We start from the raw sequence: 18,609 nt of genomic DNA, 5'->3' as shown, positions 1-18,609 counted from the left end.
CACTAGAAATGTCCACGGCTAAGCCATAGTCCTGATAGTTTTCACAATATGACCATTTGTTTGCAACTCACGCCTTCCATTGACATTCATTGAAACTCCACTCTGCAAAGCTCACATTTGAAGGGCAATTTCTAAACTGCGACTGTGCCTTCATTGTTAATATCTCAGAGACATACTATGCATCAAAATGTAGGTCTGGGTCTTGTGATTCTCACAATATAAAGCTCTTCACTGTAGGATTTATAGTTTTTAAAATACGACCGTTTGAAGATGGCAACCGCCAAAATACTCTGACCTGAGCAAGGCTGCAGCAGCAAGTGATGTCATAGACAAAGCCTTTTGTACACCTGCTAGAGTTTTTATAAATGTATGGTTTAATGTAACTGTGCAACAAAGATGCAATTAAATGTGCTATATAAATGATAACAGTTACTGCGCCCACTCCAGTTGTAGACTACTGGTGGAGGCAAGAACACTTCACACAATTTCCCCAGAAATTTTAGCTTTTCTAGTTCTTATTATTCTTATTATAGCCAAATTTGCCACCCTAACTCCTCCCACAGTTTTTACACTACATAGACAAAAATATACCAAAACGTGCAGATTGTTCCCGATCGGATTGCTATTACTTTGTGGAACGTTTCGCCGAATGGTTCTCGGAATATCGTCGTTCTTGTGGCGAAATTTGTCCCATAGGAATGAATGGCAAAGCTAGAGTGGGAGCTGGCAAAAGCTGAAAAATCAGGACATGATTTCTAAACTGCCACCACTCCCTCATTTTTAGGCCCACCTACTCAAATCTTATATCAAAACGTTCAGCTATCCCTGCTGCCACTAAAAATGTCCACAGCTAAGCCATAGTTCTGATAGTTTTCACAATATGACCATTTGTTTGCAACTCACGCAGTCCATTGACATTCATTGAAACTCCACTCTGCAAAGCTCACATTTGAAGGGCAATTTCTAAACTGCGACTGTGCCTTCATTGTTAATATCTCAGAGACATACTATACATCAAAACTTAGGTCTGGGTCTTGTGATTCTCACAATATAAAGCTCTTCGCTGTAGGATTTATAGTTTTTAAAATACGGCTGTTTGAAGATGGCAACCGCAAAAATACTCTGACCTGTGCAAGGCTGCAGCAGCAAGTGATGTCATAGACAGGGCATTTTGCACCTGCTAATGGTTTGTATAACTGTATGTTTTAATGTAACTGTGAAGCACTTTGGGCAACAACGCTGCAATTAAATGTGCTATATAAATAAATAATAACAGTTACTCCGCCCACTCCAGTTGTAGACTACTGGTGGAGGCAAGAACACTTCACACAATTTCCCCAGAAATTGTAGCTTTTCTAGTTATTAAGTGTTCTTGCATAGCAAGACCACTTACTGTTATCTCACATATATATTATTATTATTATTATAGCCAAATTTGCCACCCTAACTCCTCCCACAGTTTTTACACTACATAGACAGAAATATACCAAAACGTGCAGATTGTTCCCGATCGGATTGCTATTACTTTGTGGAACGTTTCGGCGAATGGTTCTCGGAATATCGTCGTTCTTGTGGCAAAATTTGTCCCATAGGAATGAATGGCAAAGCTAGAGTGGGAGCTGGCAAAAGCTGAAAAATCAGGACATGATTTCTAAACTGCCACCACTCCCTCATTTGCAGGCCCACCTACACAAATCTTATATCAAAACGTTCAGCTATCCCTGCTGCCGCTAAAAATGTCCACAGCTAAGCCATAGTCCTTATAGTTTTCGCAATATGACCATTTGTTTGCAACTCACGCCGTCCATTGACATTCATTGAAACTCCACTCTGCAAAGCTCACATTTGAAGGGCAATTTCTAAACTGCGACTTTGCCTTCATTGTTAATATCTCAGAGACATACTATACATCAAAATGTAGGTCTGGGTCTTGTGATTCTCACAATATAAAGCTCTTCGCTGTAGGATTTATAGTTTTTAAAATATGACCGTTTGAAGATGGCAACCGCAAGAATACTCTGACCTGTGCCAGGCTGCAGCAGCAAGTGATGTCATAGACAAAGCCTTTTACACCTTGTAATGTTTTTATAACTGTATGTTTTAATGTAACTGTGAAGCACTTTGGGCAATAACGTTGCAATTAAATGTGCTATATAAATAAATAATAGTTACTCCACCCACTCCAGTTGTAGACTACTGGTGGAGGCAAGAACACTTCACACAGTTTCCCCAGAAATTGTAGCTTTTCTAGTTATTATTATTATTCTTATTCTTATTATAGCCAAATTTGCCACCCTAACTCCTCCCACAGTTTTTACACTACATAGACGAAAATTTACCAAAACGTGCAGATTGTTCCCGATCGGATTGCTATTACTTTGTGGAACGTTTCGCCGAATGGTTCACGGAATATCGTGGTTCTTGTGGCAAAATTTGTCCCATAGCAATGAATGGCAAAGCTAGAGTGGGAGCTGGCAAAAGCTGAAAAATCAGGACATGATTTCTAAACTGCCACCACTCCCTCATTTTCAGGCCCACCTACACAAATCTTATATCAAAACGTTCAGCTATCCCTGCTGCCACAAAAAATGTCCACAGCTAAGCCATAGTCCTTATAGTTTTCGCAATATGACCATTTGTTTGCAACTCACGCCGTCCATTGACATTCATTGAAACTCCACTCTGCAAAGCTCACATTTGAAGGGCAATTTCTAAACTGCGACTTTGCCTTCATTGTTAATATCTCAGAGACATACTATACATCAAAATGTAGTTCTGGGTCTTGTGATTCTCACAATATAAAGCTCTTCACTGTAGGTTTTTAAAATAGAACCATTTGAAGATGGCAACCGTCAAAATTCTCTGACCTGTGCAAGGCTGCAGCAGCAAGTGATGTCATAGACAAAGCCTTTTGCACATCTGCTAATGTTTTTATCAATGTATATTTTAATGTAACTGTGCAACAACATTGCAATTAAATGTGCTATATAAATGATAACAGTTACTCCGCCCACTCCAGTTGTAGACTACTGGTGGATGCAAGAACACTTCACACAATTTCCCCAGAAATTGTAGCTTTTCTAGTTATTAAGTGTTCTTGCATAGCAAGACCACTTAATGTTATCTCACATATATATTATTAAGTGTTCTTGCATAGCAAGACCACTTAATGTTATCTCACATATATATTATTATTATTATTCTTATTATAGCCAAATTTGCCACCCTAACTCCTCCCACAGTTTTTACACTACATAGCCGAAAATTTACCAAAACGTGCAGATTGTTCCCGATCGGATTGCTATTACTTTGTAGAACATTTCGCCGAATGGTTCACGGAATATCGTCGTTCTTGTGGCAAAATTTGTCCCATAGGAATGAATGGCAAAGCTAGAGTGGGAGCTGGCAAAAGCTGAAAAATCAGGACATGATTTCTAAACTGCCACCACTCCCTCATTTTCAGGCCCACCTACACATATCTTATATCAAAACGTTCAGCTATCCCTGCTGCCACAAAAAATATCCACAGCTAAGCCATAGTCCTTATAGTTTTCACAATATGACCATTTGTTTGCAACTCACGCAGTCCATTGACATTCATTGAAACTCCACTCTGCAAAGCTCACATTTGAAGGGCAATTTCTAAACTGCGACTGTGCCTTCATTGTTAATATCTCAGAGACATACTATACATCAAAATGTAGGTCTGGGTCTTGTGATTCTCACAATATAAAGCTCTTCACTGTAGGATTTATAGTTTTTAAAATACGTCCGTTTGAAGATGGCAACCGCAAAAATACTCTGACCTGTGCAAGGCTGCAGCAGCAAGTGATGTCATAGACAGGGCCTTTTGCACCTGCTAATGGTTTCTATAACTGTATGTTTTAATGTAACTGTGAAGCACTTTGGGCAACAACGTTGCAATTAAATGTGCTATATAAATAAATACTAACAGTTACTCCGCCCACTCCAGTTGTAGACTACTGATGGAGGCAAGAACACTTCACAATATCCCCAGAAATTGTAGCTTTTCTAGTTCTTATTATTCTTATTATAGCCAAATTTGCCACCCTAACTCCTCCCACAGTTTTTACACTACATAGACAAAAATATACCAAAACGTGCAGATTGTTCCCGATCGGATTGCTATTACTTTGTGGAACGTTTCGCCGAATGGTTCACGGAATATCGTCGTTCTTCTGGCGAAATTTGTCCCATAGGAATGAATGGCAAAGCTAGAGTGGGAGCTGTCAAAAGCTGAAAAATCAGGACATGATTTCTAAACTGCCACCACTCCCTCATTTTCAGGCCCACCTACACAAATCTTATATCAAAACGTTCAGCTATCCCTGCTGCCACAAAAAATGTCCACAGCTAAGCCTTATAGTTTTCACAATATGACCATTTGTTTGCAACTCACGCCACCCATTGACATTCATTGAAACTCCACTCTGCAAAGCTCACATTTGAAGGGCAATTTCTAAACTGCGACTGTGCCTTCATTGTTAATATCTCAGAGACATACTATACATCAAAATGTAGGTCTGGGTCTTGTGATTCTCACAATATAAAGCTCTTCACTGTAGGATTTATAGTTTTTAAAATAGAACCATTTGAAGATGGCAACCAACAAAATTCTCTGACCTGTGCAAGGCTGCAGCAGCAAGTGATGTCATAGACAGGGCCTTTTGCACCTGCTAATGGTTTGTATAACTGTATGTTTTAATGTAACTGTGAAGCACTTTGGGCAACAACGTTGCAATTAAATGTGCTATATAAATAAATAATAACAGTTACTCCGCCCACTCCAGTTGTAGACTACTGGTGGAGGCATGAACACTTCACACAATTTCCCCAGAAATTGTAGCTTTTCTAATTGTAGCTGTTTCCTTTGTTGTCATCACAACCTTTATCCATTTAAAGACACACTCTAAGGAAAATAACCACTACAGCTGTCCCCAGGTTATATGTCCAATTATTTGGGGGCAGCTTGATAAGGAGGTGTCCAGAGAACCACATCTTCTCAGCCTCCTTCATATTACAGACTGTACGCTTCCAGAGAACTGGATCATTAGACAGCGTGAGAGAGCAGAGAGGAGCTACAGGCAGACTACTGCTCCCTCTCACACTGCCTACAATGCTCCTGCATGCGGCAGGCTCCATCCTGCTTTAGCTGGCCTCCTCCATGCTCCCAAGGGCAGCCGGCTGCAATATTCCCCGCGATGGCCGCCTTCAAAGCTCCGGCTGCCACATTAAGTAGCTGGCAAATTCCAGGCGCCAGGGGGAAATTTCTAGTTGCTATTGCGACTTGGCGCCTGGGATTTGTCGAGCCTTGGCTTGCCCATTCAGCACACATATCCAGAGAAAAAGGGAAATTCTGCCGCTCCTGAGAGCAAGCCCACAGCAACAGCCCTGCCGCAAATTGCGGTGAGTAAAGTTCCCACTGAAGCTCTGGCACACACAGCTAGTATTCTGAGAGTGCCAGAACTTCAGTGGTGTCATAACCCTGTGTACCCGGCCAACCCCAGATCAGCCAACCTCTCCAGATGCATATGATGTATTTATTTTTAGTGTAGAGAGGCCTCCCAGTCCTCCCTGGCGGACCAGATGATCATAGAAGACTGGGTTTTCCTGGCACATTGACAGAGGTGGAAAAATGCCGCCCCTGTCAAAGTACCGTCTGGAGTCATGCTCCCACTGGGACCTATGGACGGATCGGCCCTGACAGATAAACAGACACAAACACTGCCACACATGCAGATACACGCACATACACAGAAATACAGATACACACAGATAAAGACATACAGTCACACACACACAGACACATACACACACCTACACAGACATACACACAGATGTACACACAGACAGATACACAGACACACAAATACACAGACTCACAGACACACACACACACACAAACAAACATACAGATGCACACCTACAGACAAACACAGACCTTAAGATATACAGGTACACAGATAAATACATTCTGAAACCCAAAACAAACATACAGTTACCTTTTGTGTGGCTTTTGCTGGCTGTGCTTGTTGGGAGTTGAGGGAGAAGATCTCTTTTCCCAGTCCGATCAGCCACACCCCTCTTCTCGGTCCCCTCCCGCACTTCTTGATGTATTACAGCTGGGAGGAAGTGTGACACATGCTCCCAGCATCCCGGGCAAGTTATAAGGGGACTGATCGCTCCATTAAAGCACTGCAGTGCACGACCGGGCCCCCGCACAGCACATGTCCATAGGGTGGCCCTGAGTGCAAGGGCCACCCGATGGACCCACTCTCCATGCGGTACCCAGCCAGTGCTGGGTGGTTGCACCGTCGCCATTGCCTACTTTTTTTCATGTACCCCCTGGGGCACTGAGTTGTACCCCTGGTAGTACGCATAACACGGGCTGGGAACCCCTGATCTAAAATATTGATAGGGATTACTCTAAAAGCATGATTGATTGAAAAGAAAACGAAAACATACATACATTTCTGCCCCAGTGAGTTTATGGTAAATGTGCTTTGTGGGAAACTCGCAAAGTGTGGGAGCATGTCTCAATTAGATGATTTATGGGGGCAGGGCTTCATATGTACTTTGCACGGAGTCCTGAAAACCGTAAAGGTTTTCCTGCTGAGAAGAGTCTGCTGTCTTTCCTCAAAAATAAAACAAGTGATGCTCGTAATATAAGCCCTGAATTTTTCCTGAATGTAGATTCGTGGGATTACATTCACGAGTAAACTAATCTATGTATGGGGAAAGTTTCCCCGAACATAGATTCGCAGGATTCCATGCACTATTGTACTGGTCTATGTTCGGGGGGAATCTCCCCGAATGTAGAACTGATATCTGCCAAATTCTTGCTACAGTAGTGCATTCTCACTTACCGACAGTGCTGTAAAAACAAAGTCTGTAATATTTTGACACCCAGAAAAATGAGTGCAAAAAGAAAGCTATTCCGTCGTGTACAAGAAAGGAATCATGGAGGATTCCCAGGGCAAAAACGTACAGCTTTCTGCAACACACGTGTTATCGTCATTTTGGCAATTTGTCTGGATGGAAAGAAAGCCCCACCTCTACTCCTCTCTAAGGGAAAGAAAAAGAAGATTGCACGTGTTTCAGGCATTTATATTCTTGAAACTGAAAAAGCCTGGTGCACACAAGCAGCTATAAGGAAGTGGGCCGATTTAATGCTGCCACTTGTCTTGCGAGGTGGCCAAAGAGGTCTACTAATCTGGGATTCAGCCAGCACTCACCGCGCTAAAGACATGAAGAACTTCCTTGCAGAGAAAATAATAGATCAAGTAATGATTCCTGCAGAGATGACTGGCTATCTCCAAACTCTTGATATTGCAATAAACAAGCCATTCAAGAGCCATTTGCGCATGGAAATCAATACATTGAAAAAAGAATGAAGAGAAATCAGCGTGGAAACATTGTGAAGCCTGGACTGCAAGAGGTTGTGACTTGGGTGAGGAATTCATGGGATAAAATCAATGACACCTCTGTTGCCAATGCACTACGAGCAGGCTACATGGACAAGAAGTGCTCATTTAAGGAGAGCTATAGTGCTGGACATGAGAGATTGGGGTCAAAGCTTCTACAGGAAATGGAGTCGCAAGAAACTCACGCTGGAATTCAGGGTTTGGAGAGCTATTACGATGTTCCAGAAGAAGATGACATGATAGTCTTTGAATAAATGTTTTGTTGTACATTTATTGTTGTACCGTGCATTTAAAGACATCCCCTGGAGCCTTTGGCTGGGGAGATCAGGGCTCACCCAGCTATACATGGAGTTCAAGTGGGAGACAGGGAGTACACTCTCAACCTCTTTGCGGACGACATACGCCTGACCCTGACACAACCACAAATATCCTTACCTAATCTACCACAGTGCATACAAGACTATAACAAGACTATAACAAAGTATCCTATTACAAACTCAATCTCACAAAAACACAGGCGTTGGGAATTCACCCTACAAACACTGACAGAATCCTTTAACTTTGACTGGAGAAACGATTACATAACTTTTCAAGGGATCAAGCTAGCCAAGACGACTCACCAAATGTTCAAACACAACTACGAGAAGCTATCACAGGAAATAACACAGACGCTCGACCAGTGGAGCAATGACTTCCACTCGTAGCACGGACGCATAGCGACATTTAAAATGTCACTGCTGCCAAAATTACAATACTTATTTCGTCCGCTGCAGATTCCCATCCCCAGGCAATATATGATCACATTACAAAAAAACCATCACGCGATTCACGTGGGCAAATAAAACATCTAGAGTTGCACTCTCCACAATCAAGAAACCAACACAGAAGGGGGCATGAGCTTCCAGGACATTAAATTATATTACAAGGCCGCGCTTCTATACACGGTAGCCACGGCACATAGGGCGGATAAACCACCGCAATGGGTAGCTATTGAATCCCATTGGTCATGCAGGGCAGGGATGCACCACCTATTTTGGGTACCAAAACACCAAAGACCAGCAACACCTCATATGCTAGAGACCACTAAGCTACTGATGCATACATGGGACACATGCAGGGCGCACCTTAGCGGCTTAAGGATAACATCACTAGCCTCGACAATGTACAGCATATATCTGAGGAACCAAACATTTGATTATCGGACTTGGACGAAAGCAGGGTGCACACATATACACAACGTGTACAATTGGACCTCTCTGAAACAATTCTCGGACATACAAACAAAGTACCAAATAAAGCACTTTTCTCATACTTACAACTCAAATCTCTACAACAGCCAACACGGCCCCACCGTCATCCATGATTTCCAGATATGACACATGGTGCCTCAAAGGCAAACCACACAAACGAACCCTCTCAATGGTATATGGAGCGTTAATAGCAGGCACACATACCTCCACAGACACTTTCATACAAGCATGGCACAAGGACCTAGGATGTACTTTTTCAGAGCACCAGTGGTCCAGAGCCTTCACAATTCATAAAGGCAACACCGCTTGCAAATAAGAAAACTACAGTATGGATGGTATTTGGTCCCAACAAGGCTGGCAAACATATTCCCTGTCACTTCTACCCAATGCTGGCGATGCAACTTAGACAGAGGTTCGCTATTGCATATGTGGTGGACGTGCAAAGACATTCAACCTTACTGGACCGTGGTGAGCGAAATCATTGATCACCTACTACCCATGAAGCTGACTTTAACCCCAGCAACATGCCTCTTGTACATATGGCCAGAGGGCATATCCAAAGTCCACACCAAACTCCTATTCCACACGATAATATCTGCATGCAATCTCATAGCAAAAACCTGGAAATCACATGTAGTCCCCACAAAAACCAGGCTGGTTACCCAAATCCGAACGAATTGGGAATATGAACACATGGCGGCCCAACAGCTTGGGTTAAGACGGGCAACTATAGAGGTGGGCCGAATCTGGGAAAAGTACTGGAACACGGTGAAACATCAGATAGCTGGAGTCGAGTAGAACTAACTGTCAAAGTAGACCGCAAGTGGCTACCCTGAGAGAAAAGAGACACAGGGGAGAACAGAAAAAGCATACTTCATCAACACACACCAGGTAGATGTAAAACATATAGACAAGATTAAACCCACTTGTTTACATAAGATAACCCCTCCCTCACCCATCCACACCCTTTCCCCCTCCTCCACCCCCCTTCTTACCGCACCACAAGGTACAGAGGAATTCACAAAGGTATAACAACATGTGAAGTATAGATTGTTTGTTTGCCATTGAGACACCTCATGGATGAGGTAAACAGTTAATATTATCCAACATCGTTAGAAGAACTGTACTGTAAAAAAGCAAAACTTGGGGGGGCGGGGCCTAACCATCATGGCGACCAGACGTGTTTTTCAAAAGCTCCTGATTAACTCTGGCAAACTAAGCGACATAATGCTGCATCTGCAGAAACAAAAAGCTGTACCACACACTTGTAAACCCCTCGCTACAGTGGATGGGCATTGGGAAGCTGAGAGACCCGCTCAAGACCCGCTGACACCGGGTCCGATAGTGCGGCCTAGCACACGACGGGTGGGTGAGGCGGCCGCTCACCCAACTCGGAGACAATCTGACGATGCACATACCACGAGCAAGCCCCGTCACCCCCCCCTATGGACCGGTGGGGGAGATCCCGGTCCACCCAGCGGAGACTACCTTAGGAGTGCGGAAATATTACAGGCCGCCTCGGGGACAAAGCATGAGAGCGCAGCTTCATCCAAGATGGCCGACGCTACAGACACCAAGTGCCCCATCGAAGCTACATACAAGTTTCAAGCAAGGCTGAACAGGCACTTTGCGAAGCTCTGGAGGGAGCTGGAACGCAGGCTACACCAACCTGCCCCACCACACGGGGCCAACCTCCCAGAGCGGAAACGGCGACTAACCAGTCGACCAGAGGCCCAACGCCTCGACAGCAGACAGGCACCGCGAAGGAGGAAGGGGACACTTAGAGCCAGACACCGGCAGAGACCGCAAGCTGCACAGCGACCTAACCCACTGCCGGGTCACCCACATACATGGCCCAGACAAGGTACCACAAGCGAGCAACACGGCAAGGTCTCCCAGCACCCACCTGGATCTCGATCCGTCCGAGGACGTACCCCCAGGCACGGCTCACTCACTACTCGACGACAATCCCAGCCTCATGCAGAGAAGACCCGAGACTCCGTCCAGACCGTGGGAGGCGAACAGACAAGCGAGAAACAACTACGGGACTGCACTAGAGACTGGGTCTGGTGGGGTAGCTTAGAGGGGACCCAGATTCTTCCCATACTCCTGGGCAGGCTTTGTGGACCAGTGGGCATAGGTTGAATACCCCCCTCAATACAGGCCTCCCTCTCCCCAGACCTCTTGACCCATATGGGGCAATGTTTATGACCCAGCACTCCTCTTTAACCATTTGTGATTATGAGCGTTATGTCTAAATGTTATTAGCCCATTACAATCCTGAATGTCCTAACCTTTTAATGCGCTGTGCTTCTGGACAGCTTGCTTCTGATCACATCCATTGCAACTGGCTCGCGTGGCTGTCGACCTTATACTTGTACATAGCTTACTTTTAGGAGCACAACCACGAGCGTATTATATCAGAGAGTATACATAACTAGTCTGGCTTAATCATCTCTAACGATAGCCTAATAATGCACCATAACTCGTTCACTACATATATTGGCTCTTGTAATATTACTAACAAGTTTCTGAAATACCATGATTTGTTAACCTTATGTTCCAGCATTTTACCATTCGTTATGGATGTCATAAAGTTTAATAGTCTCACATTATACATAAAAAATGTGCTGTCTACTCTGCCACAAATTGTATTGCTACTGTTATGCTTGCGAGGGCTGTTGTGGCCTTGCACTACTATTGTCACTTCAAGCACAAATAAAATAAAGAATTAAAAAAAAAAAAAAAGCAAAACTTGATCACACCTGCATTTTTTGATTGTATCCCTCCAAACCTTTCATCCTTTCTATATCCCAACACGGACTTGAAAAGTTGAATAAAAAACTGTCAAAAAAAAAAAAGACATCCCCTGAAAATAAGCCCTAGTGTGTTTTTTTTGAGCAAAAATTAATATAAGACCCTGTCTTTTTTTTCGGGGAAACACGGTAAAACATTTAGCGGAGTTTTTTAATGTTATGTATTCTATAACCTTTGAAGAGTGGGTCACTAAAATTAAGAACTCATCACCATGCTAATACCATGCTCATACTTTACACTGGGTCCACCCCAAAACAAAATAGAAACATTAAAGAACTCCTGTACAAAATGGCATATAATGATAATGTATCTTACAAAATACCAAGATGGCAAGCACGCCAAACATGGTCCAGCATAGCTTAATATTATATTGTCAATGAAGGAACATCTGCTAAATTATAGCTATTTATGGGGCTTCAGTGCATCACTCCCTCCTACACTTGCCATTAGATATTCAGTAAAAACAATAATTAGTTCTCCTAGTGAGTGAAATTGAGAGGAATGCTGTGTCTTGTTTTGTATTTTAAACCTTGCAGCCTATGACCGGAGGATTCATCTGCCTCATAAGGAACACTGTCATGTTCTGACAATAATTTATGGCTACAATGTCTATGCTAGTTAAGCAAGATTAAGCCTTTAAACTTGGAGTATAATGAACTTGTATTATACCAGTAAATAAATTATTTCTTTGCAACAACCATGTTTGCTAAGCTTGGAGAAAAGCTTTAGAACCTACACTTACACTTCTGAGATAGGTTTATCATAAATATTTTGGGAAGGTTCTTGAAGAAAGAGCAGATTATGTTGTTGTGCAAACTGTGCTGGCACATAATGAAAATGTTATCTCTATTATACTATAGGCTCCAGCTCTGCTCACTTGGTTTGCCAGCCCCATCAGTGGGTTGGGCTTTACCTTGGTCCCTTGCTTGTATATTTCATATTATTCTCTATTTAAAACCACTCTGCCAACTGAAATGTCTCTGGGTCGAAACTCCAGATTCCTCTATCTACAAAGACAACGTGTCCATTTCTAACTTTACTAAACAAAATTTAAAACAATCTTTATATTTGTTGAGCCACTCCAGTCCTCTTTATCCACTAGACCAATCTGTATATTTCAGGTTATCCTGCTTTCATCCAATCCCTCTATACATTTCAGAACATTCTGTCAATGTTCATTTTGACAATCATGCTTTCCTCAAATATCCTCGTTGGATATATCACCTTAATCATACAGAGGCCTAGTTGCTATTGAAATACAGTACTTGCAAATTTACATTGTGCATTGTCTTTGGCTGGAGTTCTTCTGGCTGGGCAATTGATTGTAGAGCTGTACAAAAATGATTTATGTACTCTTTTTGACAATCTTTATTTTTGTCTTCTTATACCTTTTTTGAACAAAGATGGGTAGGAAATGACATTTGGGATAGGGATAGATTACAGTACACTAGTAACTCTCCCCAAGACCCACATTCATCAATAAGCCAGGTGACGGTATGTCGGCCTATAGAGATCCATAGTACAGCAATTGGAGCGTAACTTAAAGTACCATAGTGTAGCAAGCATTCCACCAAGTCCCTTCATCTACTTCACGCCACAGGCCTGAATTCAATCTGCATCCTCCCCGCCAGCCCCTCCCTCAATCCATTAAAGGAACACTATATGCACCCAGAGCACTTCACCTCTTTTTTTTTTTTTTAATCTATAGAATCTGATAGCCCAACCTCTTTAGGTAGAGAATTCCACATCTTTCTTGTTCTTCTTTCTTCCAAACTCAATGGGTGACCTCTTGTCTGTTGTATATTCCTGCTAGTGAACAGGTTTGCACTGTTAGTAGTGACTCTGTGTATATATTTGCATAGTGCAATCCATATCCACTCTGAGACTCCTTTTTCTAAAGAAAACAATTCCAGTTTTTCTAGCCTCTCCTCATAACTAATGTTTTTCGTCATCCTTACTACTTTTGTAGCTTGTCTCTGCGCTTTTTCTAGTTCTGCAATATCCTTCTTTAAAACTGGTGCCCAAAATTGTATTACATATTCAAGTTGGAGTCTTACCATTGATTTGTAAAGATGCAAAATTATATTTAACCCCTTAAGGACCAAACTTCTGGAATAAAAGGGAATCATGACATGTCACACATGTCATGTGTCCTTAAGGGGTTAAATAGATAAAAGCACCTTACTGGCTTTTGCAATGGCAGAACAGCATATTGTGACCTAGTTTCTCATCTATAATTGTTCCCAAGTCCTTTTCATTTAATGTAATTGCCAACTCTACCCCTCCTCTGGTGGCTGTCTTCCAGACTAGAGACGCTTCCTGGTGTTTCACAGAGTTTTACTTATACTTTAATATGAATAAGCAATTGTTAGGCTGGAAACCATTATGCTGCCATGGACTTTTGCTTTCCTTCATCTCTATAATCAGCTGCTGGGAATACTCACACCACTCAGATGTAGGATCAAGAAGCATTCAAATGTTTAATGCCTAGTACATCGTATATATAAAACACAGTTTATCTAGGGGTGTATACATCAACGGCAACATTAACCAATCATGGGAGTCTCCGAACCAAAAGTATAATTTTTCATATAACATTTCCAAATGCTGTTAGTCTCCTGTTCACGAATACAAGTGACAGTATGAGATTTAGGAACCCAATAAAAAATGGCAGGGGTCAGAAAGAATGCTATGTTTTTGCACAATAGTGCAAGCTGGTGTCGGGGTGCATGAACACAAGAACAGAAAAAAATTGTATGTTTACAAATGCGAGTTTAACGCTTTCAAAGCATGAGTATCTTGTATTATAATCAGGCCTACTGACCATTTGGTCATTCAAGCTATGTTTACAGTAATACTTTAGCTACATAATAAGAAATACAGAAGTAGAAAGCAGGACACGAGACTGATGCCCTGTAACATAAAATGTATAGCTCTATATGTCTAGGGTAATATTTACTAAGCATTGCATAGCTAAACAATTTTTTTTCCAACAGTAATTGTGTAAAATTGATTCTGCACATTTTTTTTTTAAATTTACCAAAAAGTTACTTTTTATCATGATGTAATAAGATGATGGCATAGTGAGAAGTGTACAGCAACTTGATGAAGTGGATCATATACGGAACATGAAGCTTCTTTTACAATGTCACATTTCCCTTATTTATTTCCCCTTTGTGTGCGCACCTACATTGTTATTTTGTATGTTTTGTGTGCACAGTAAGGTACATATTAATTTTTGGTATGCCACTAAATCTATGTATTTGATGCTCTTTAATCTTTTTGTTTCTATGACAGTTTGATGACTGGTTCTATTTCTATTTTTCCAATTTATAAAACGTGGTTCATAACTTTATCTGAAATATATATAGATATAGATATAGATATAGATATAGATATAGATATATTTTATTTTATTTTTTATTTTTTTCTTTCTATAGTGGCAGTCGCTCTTCTAAAACCTTCAAGCCAAAAAAGAGTATTCCAGAGGGTTCACACCAGTATGAGCTGCTCAAACATGCAGAAGCCACCCTGGGCAGCGGAAATTTGCGCATGGCTGTTATGCTGCCAGAGGGAGAAGATCTTAATGAGTGGGTGGCTGTAAATAGTAAGTATTCTTAAGTTTTGATACAAAGTATAAATAAAGTGTAACTATCATGCAAAAGAGACAGGTTCTCAATTTAGAGAAAATTGCTAGAAACTTAATCAAAATGTATATCCTGATATAGTTTACATCTTGCACAACCGTGCTAAGTATAAATTTTAGAGTCACGTGAAATTGTTTGTAAAGATAGGTTACTTGACAGTTCCCAGTAGTTATCTGATGGATATTCGAAAGGGCAGCCCTGGGAGACCTCTTATAATACAACATTCTGTGTAGACACATAGATCACACTTCACAAAGTGTTCTGAAGAATTGGGATTATCCTGAATCTTAATGACATATGGGCCAGGTGATTTGTTAACTGTTTGTGATTTCATTTTTACAAGGTTCATTTTTATCACTAATGACTTATTTTCACTTTATAGCTGTGGATTTCTTCAACCAGATCAATATGTTGTATGGAACAATTACCGATTTCTGCACGGAGGAGAGCTGCCCAGTAATGTCTGCTGGACCAAAGTATGAAAACTTTTTTTTTTTGTCTTGCTCCTTTAAGAATAGATGTCTATAAATGTTACAATGAGCTCCATGTGCTGTTCTTTTTCATGTTGAGTAAAATATGTTTTGCCACACCAGAAATGTTTTACTGCAGAAAAAGATGTTCTGAGAGTGTCATGCTCACATTATCCTTGGACTTTAGTGGTAACACAGGTTTTAAAGAGATACTAGAAGGCACAGCCTAAATGCTTGATTTGTATTACAAAGTAGTGTCACCCATTGCCTTTGTGTCCTTAAAGGACCGCTGAAGTCACCCTGGATAATTCATATAGTGGCCATGTAAGTTTAACCCTGAAATGTAAAACATTGCTAGTTTTGAGTAAGAGCAATGTTTCCTCATCTGGTGGTTGTCATACTGAAAGCCAATGGAGGGGCTTGCTGTTGCATCAACCAATTAACCTGATTAAAGCATCTATAAGAAAGCATTTATGTTTTCCTATCGGGAAATTTTCTGCACACACGGTGCTGGCCGAATTAGGTTGGACCGACTCCAGAGGAGGCTGCCGACTGCCGTGGAAGGATGGTGTACTTTCTTTTTCCCATGACTGTATATTATATTTTTAGCTTTTAAATTGGAGCGTTCCTTTAATGTTTTGACTTGTTATTTTGTAGACAGTAGTAATTTAACTCCACTTATGTGTCTGTAGACGACACTTGGAATCTCACAAATAATAGTTTTGTCTAGTTCTAGTGATTAACAAGGATTAACTTTAATGTTAGAGCATTTATATATGTAAACTAAAGACTAGGAAGGCATTTATGATTTAAACATTTAATCTGAGACTCTGGACTAATGACCTGCAGGTAATCTCTAGTGACCATTGGAGAGGTGGGGGAATCTCACATAACACTAGATAAACTTGACTTTAGCCCCTCTATTGGCTGGAACTCTAAATTCTCCTAAAGTGTGAGTGTTCTAGAGGTGTATAGTTCCTGGCAGCCTGCATAGTGTTCTTCCCAACTCTCTAGAATACAGTGAGCATACTATACATTCACCTGACCTGATTGAGCAATTGGGAAGCCACATTTCACTAAAGGAAGCATTCAAGGGTTACCCTAACCCTTTGCTGCTGTTAGCCTTTTAGGCTTGCAATTCCCTATTGGGCATTGGTGTTAGGTCGCTACCTTGAAAATTAAAACAAAATAGTGTTAAAACTTACCTGCAAGCCAGAGCTGGGTAAAGCTCCCGGCACTGATTCATGCTCCTCTATCTGATGTCACAGGGTCTAATCAAATGCTTCTCCTTGTCCATGCGCACTATCTGAGTCGGAGGGAGAAGATTCTGATAAATAAAAGAAACAGTGGGAGGTGGGAGAGGGCACACAGTGGGAGAGAGGGGACGCTATCTTCCCCTTGCAGGCACTCTCTCTGCACTGTGTGCACTGGCAACAGACACAAAATATGCACAGAATTGACATTAAAACATACAGAAGCATGCCCTGCCCCAATATACAGTAAATAGGTATAAAATGATAAAATGCAGTCCAAATTTTCTACAAATAGCTGTAATTCCTATGTGGCTTGATCCATGTATATGGGTTCATGTAAAATGTGGAAATAAATGGACCAATAGTGTAGTATTTCTCAGAAATGTTATGGAGCTTTCATACAAGCTCCAGTAAAAGCGGTGTATAGTGGTATAATTCCGCTAGTGGATATGGATGTTTTCTTGGTGCAGGATATGAAATGACACAACAAGACTTCAATAATGCAATATTGTAAATATAAACTGCATATTGTGCAAACCAAAAATATGAGATACACTCACAAACAGGGCATAACGCCCTAAGGATATATCCGACTCACAATTTTCTTAGCAGCATAGATGTATATGGAAAGAAAAGTAAAAGTATATAGTGTTCTCTGTAATTGTATATATTAAAAGAAAGGTGAAAATGTACTAACACCAATAATGGACCAATAGAGATGTCCCGAACCGTTCGCTGGGAACTGTTCGCCGGCGAACATAGCGTGTTTGCGGCGGGCGAGCATATGCAATGTTCGGTCCGCCCCCTATTCGTCATCATTGAGTAAACTTTGACCCTGTACCTCACAGTCAGCAGACACATTCCAGCCAATCAGCAGCAGACCCTCCCTCCCAGACCCTCCCACCTCCATGACGAATAGGGGCGGACCGAACATCGCATATGTTCGCCCGCCGCGTTCGCCACGAGCAAGCTATGTTCGTCGGCGAACAGTTCCCAGCGAACTGTTCGGGACATCTCTATGGACCAATAACATACTCAGTGTGGATGGTACAATCCCAACCAAGGCTTATGTGCCCAAATTCTAAGGGAGTGTTCTTCATATCGTGTGCCAGGAACAAAATGAAGGTACACAAAAAATAAAGCAAAAAAAGACTAACTGGTATAATACTGAAGTGAACCATAGCTTATTTATTGTAATCAGGCTAAAAACAGAATAAAAAATAAATAAATCCACAACGCGTTACACACTCGGCAAACAGTTACAGGTCACTCGTATGTAGAGTGTTGCAAACAAAAACACTCAACATATATACTCCTACCACCATGACAACTTCAGATTATTGAAGTGGTCATGGTGGTTGGAATAACCCTTTAATAAAGCACAGTCCAAGTCGTGGATTGTTTTTGGGAAACCATATACTTATTCCTTCACACATGGTTTGCTCTTTACATTGGCCACTCTGATACTTTCCTTTAATAACCGCTGCTGCTAAGAGTTTATACCATTACAGTGACACAAAACAGCAACTGTCAAGACAAACATGCAAAAAGAGAAATGGTGCATTGCTAGAACATCATTCACACCTCTTACATCCAGAAATAATATGGACAGGTGTGTAACTGTGTTTAGTGCAGAGAATTAGGATTGCTGGTTTATGAAATGTAATACTTGTGATGCCCAACCTTTTGTTTAGTTTTTTTAAACATTTGTTCTTCTCCAGTCATTA

The 18,609-nt window shown here is 41.5% G+C and overlaps 1 protein-coding gene across 1 annotated transcript in view; it reads left to right on the top strand.

Moving 5' to 3' along the window:
• The window catches only part of MOB1B (MOB kinase activator 1B), a 73,280-nt gene that overhangs the window by 40,955 nt on the left and 13,716 nt on the right, over positions 1 to 18,609 (top strand). The window contains exons 2-3 of the mRNA XM_063458682.1: positions 14,953 to 15,119; positions 15,542 to 15,635. Coding sequence (XP_063314752.1) covers positions 14,953 to 15,119; positions 15,542 to 15,635 — 261 coding nt within the window. The remainder of the gene's footprint in view (positions 1 to 14,952; positions 15,120 to 15,541; positions 15,636 to 18,609) is intronic.

This window comes from Pelobates fuscus, chromosome 6 (genome assembly GCF_036172605.1).
Source record: "Pelobates fuscus isolate aPelFus1 chromosome 6, aPelFus1.pri, whole genome shotgun sequence".
In the NCBI taxonomy this organism is placed as follows: Eukaryota; Metazoa; Chordata; class Amphibia; order Anura; family Pelobatidae; genus Pelobates; species Pelobates fuscus.
The sequence above is the reverse complement of the archived record's forward strand: the minus strand, read 5'-3'. Positions and strand labels throughout refer to the sequence as shown.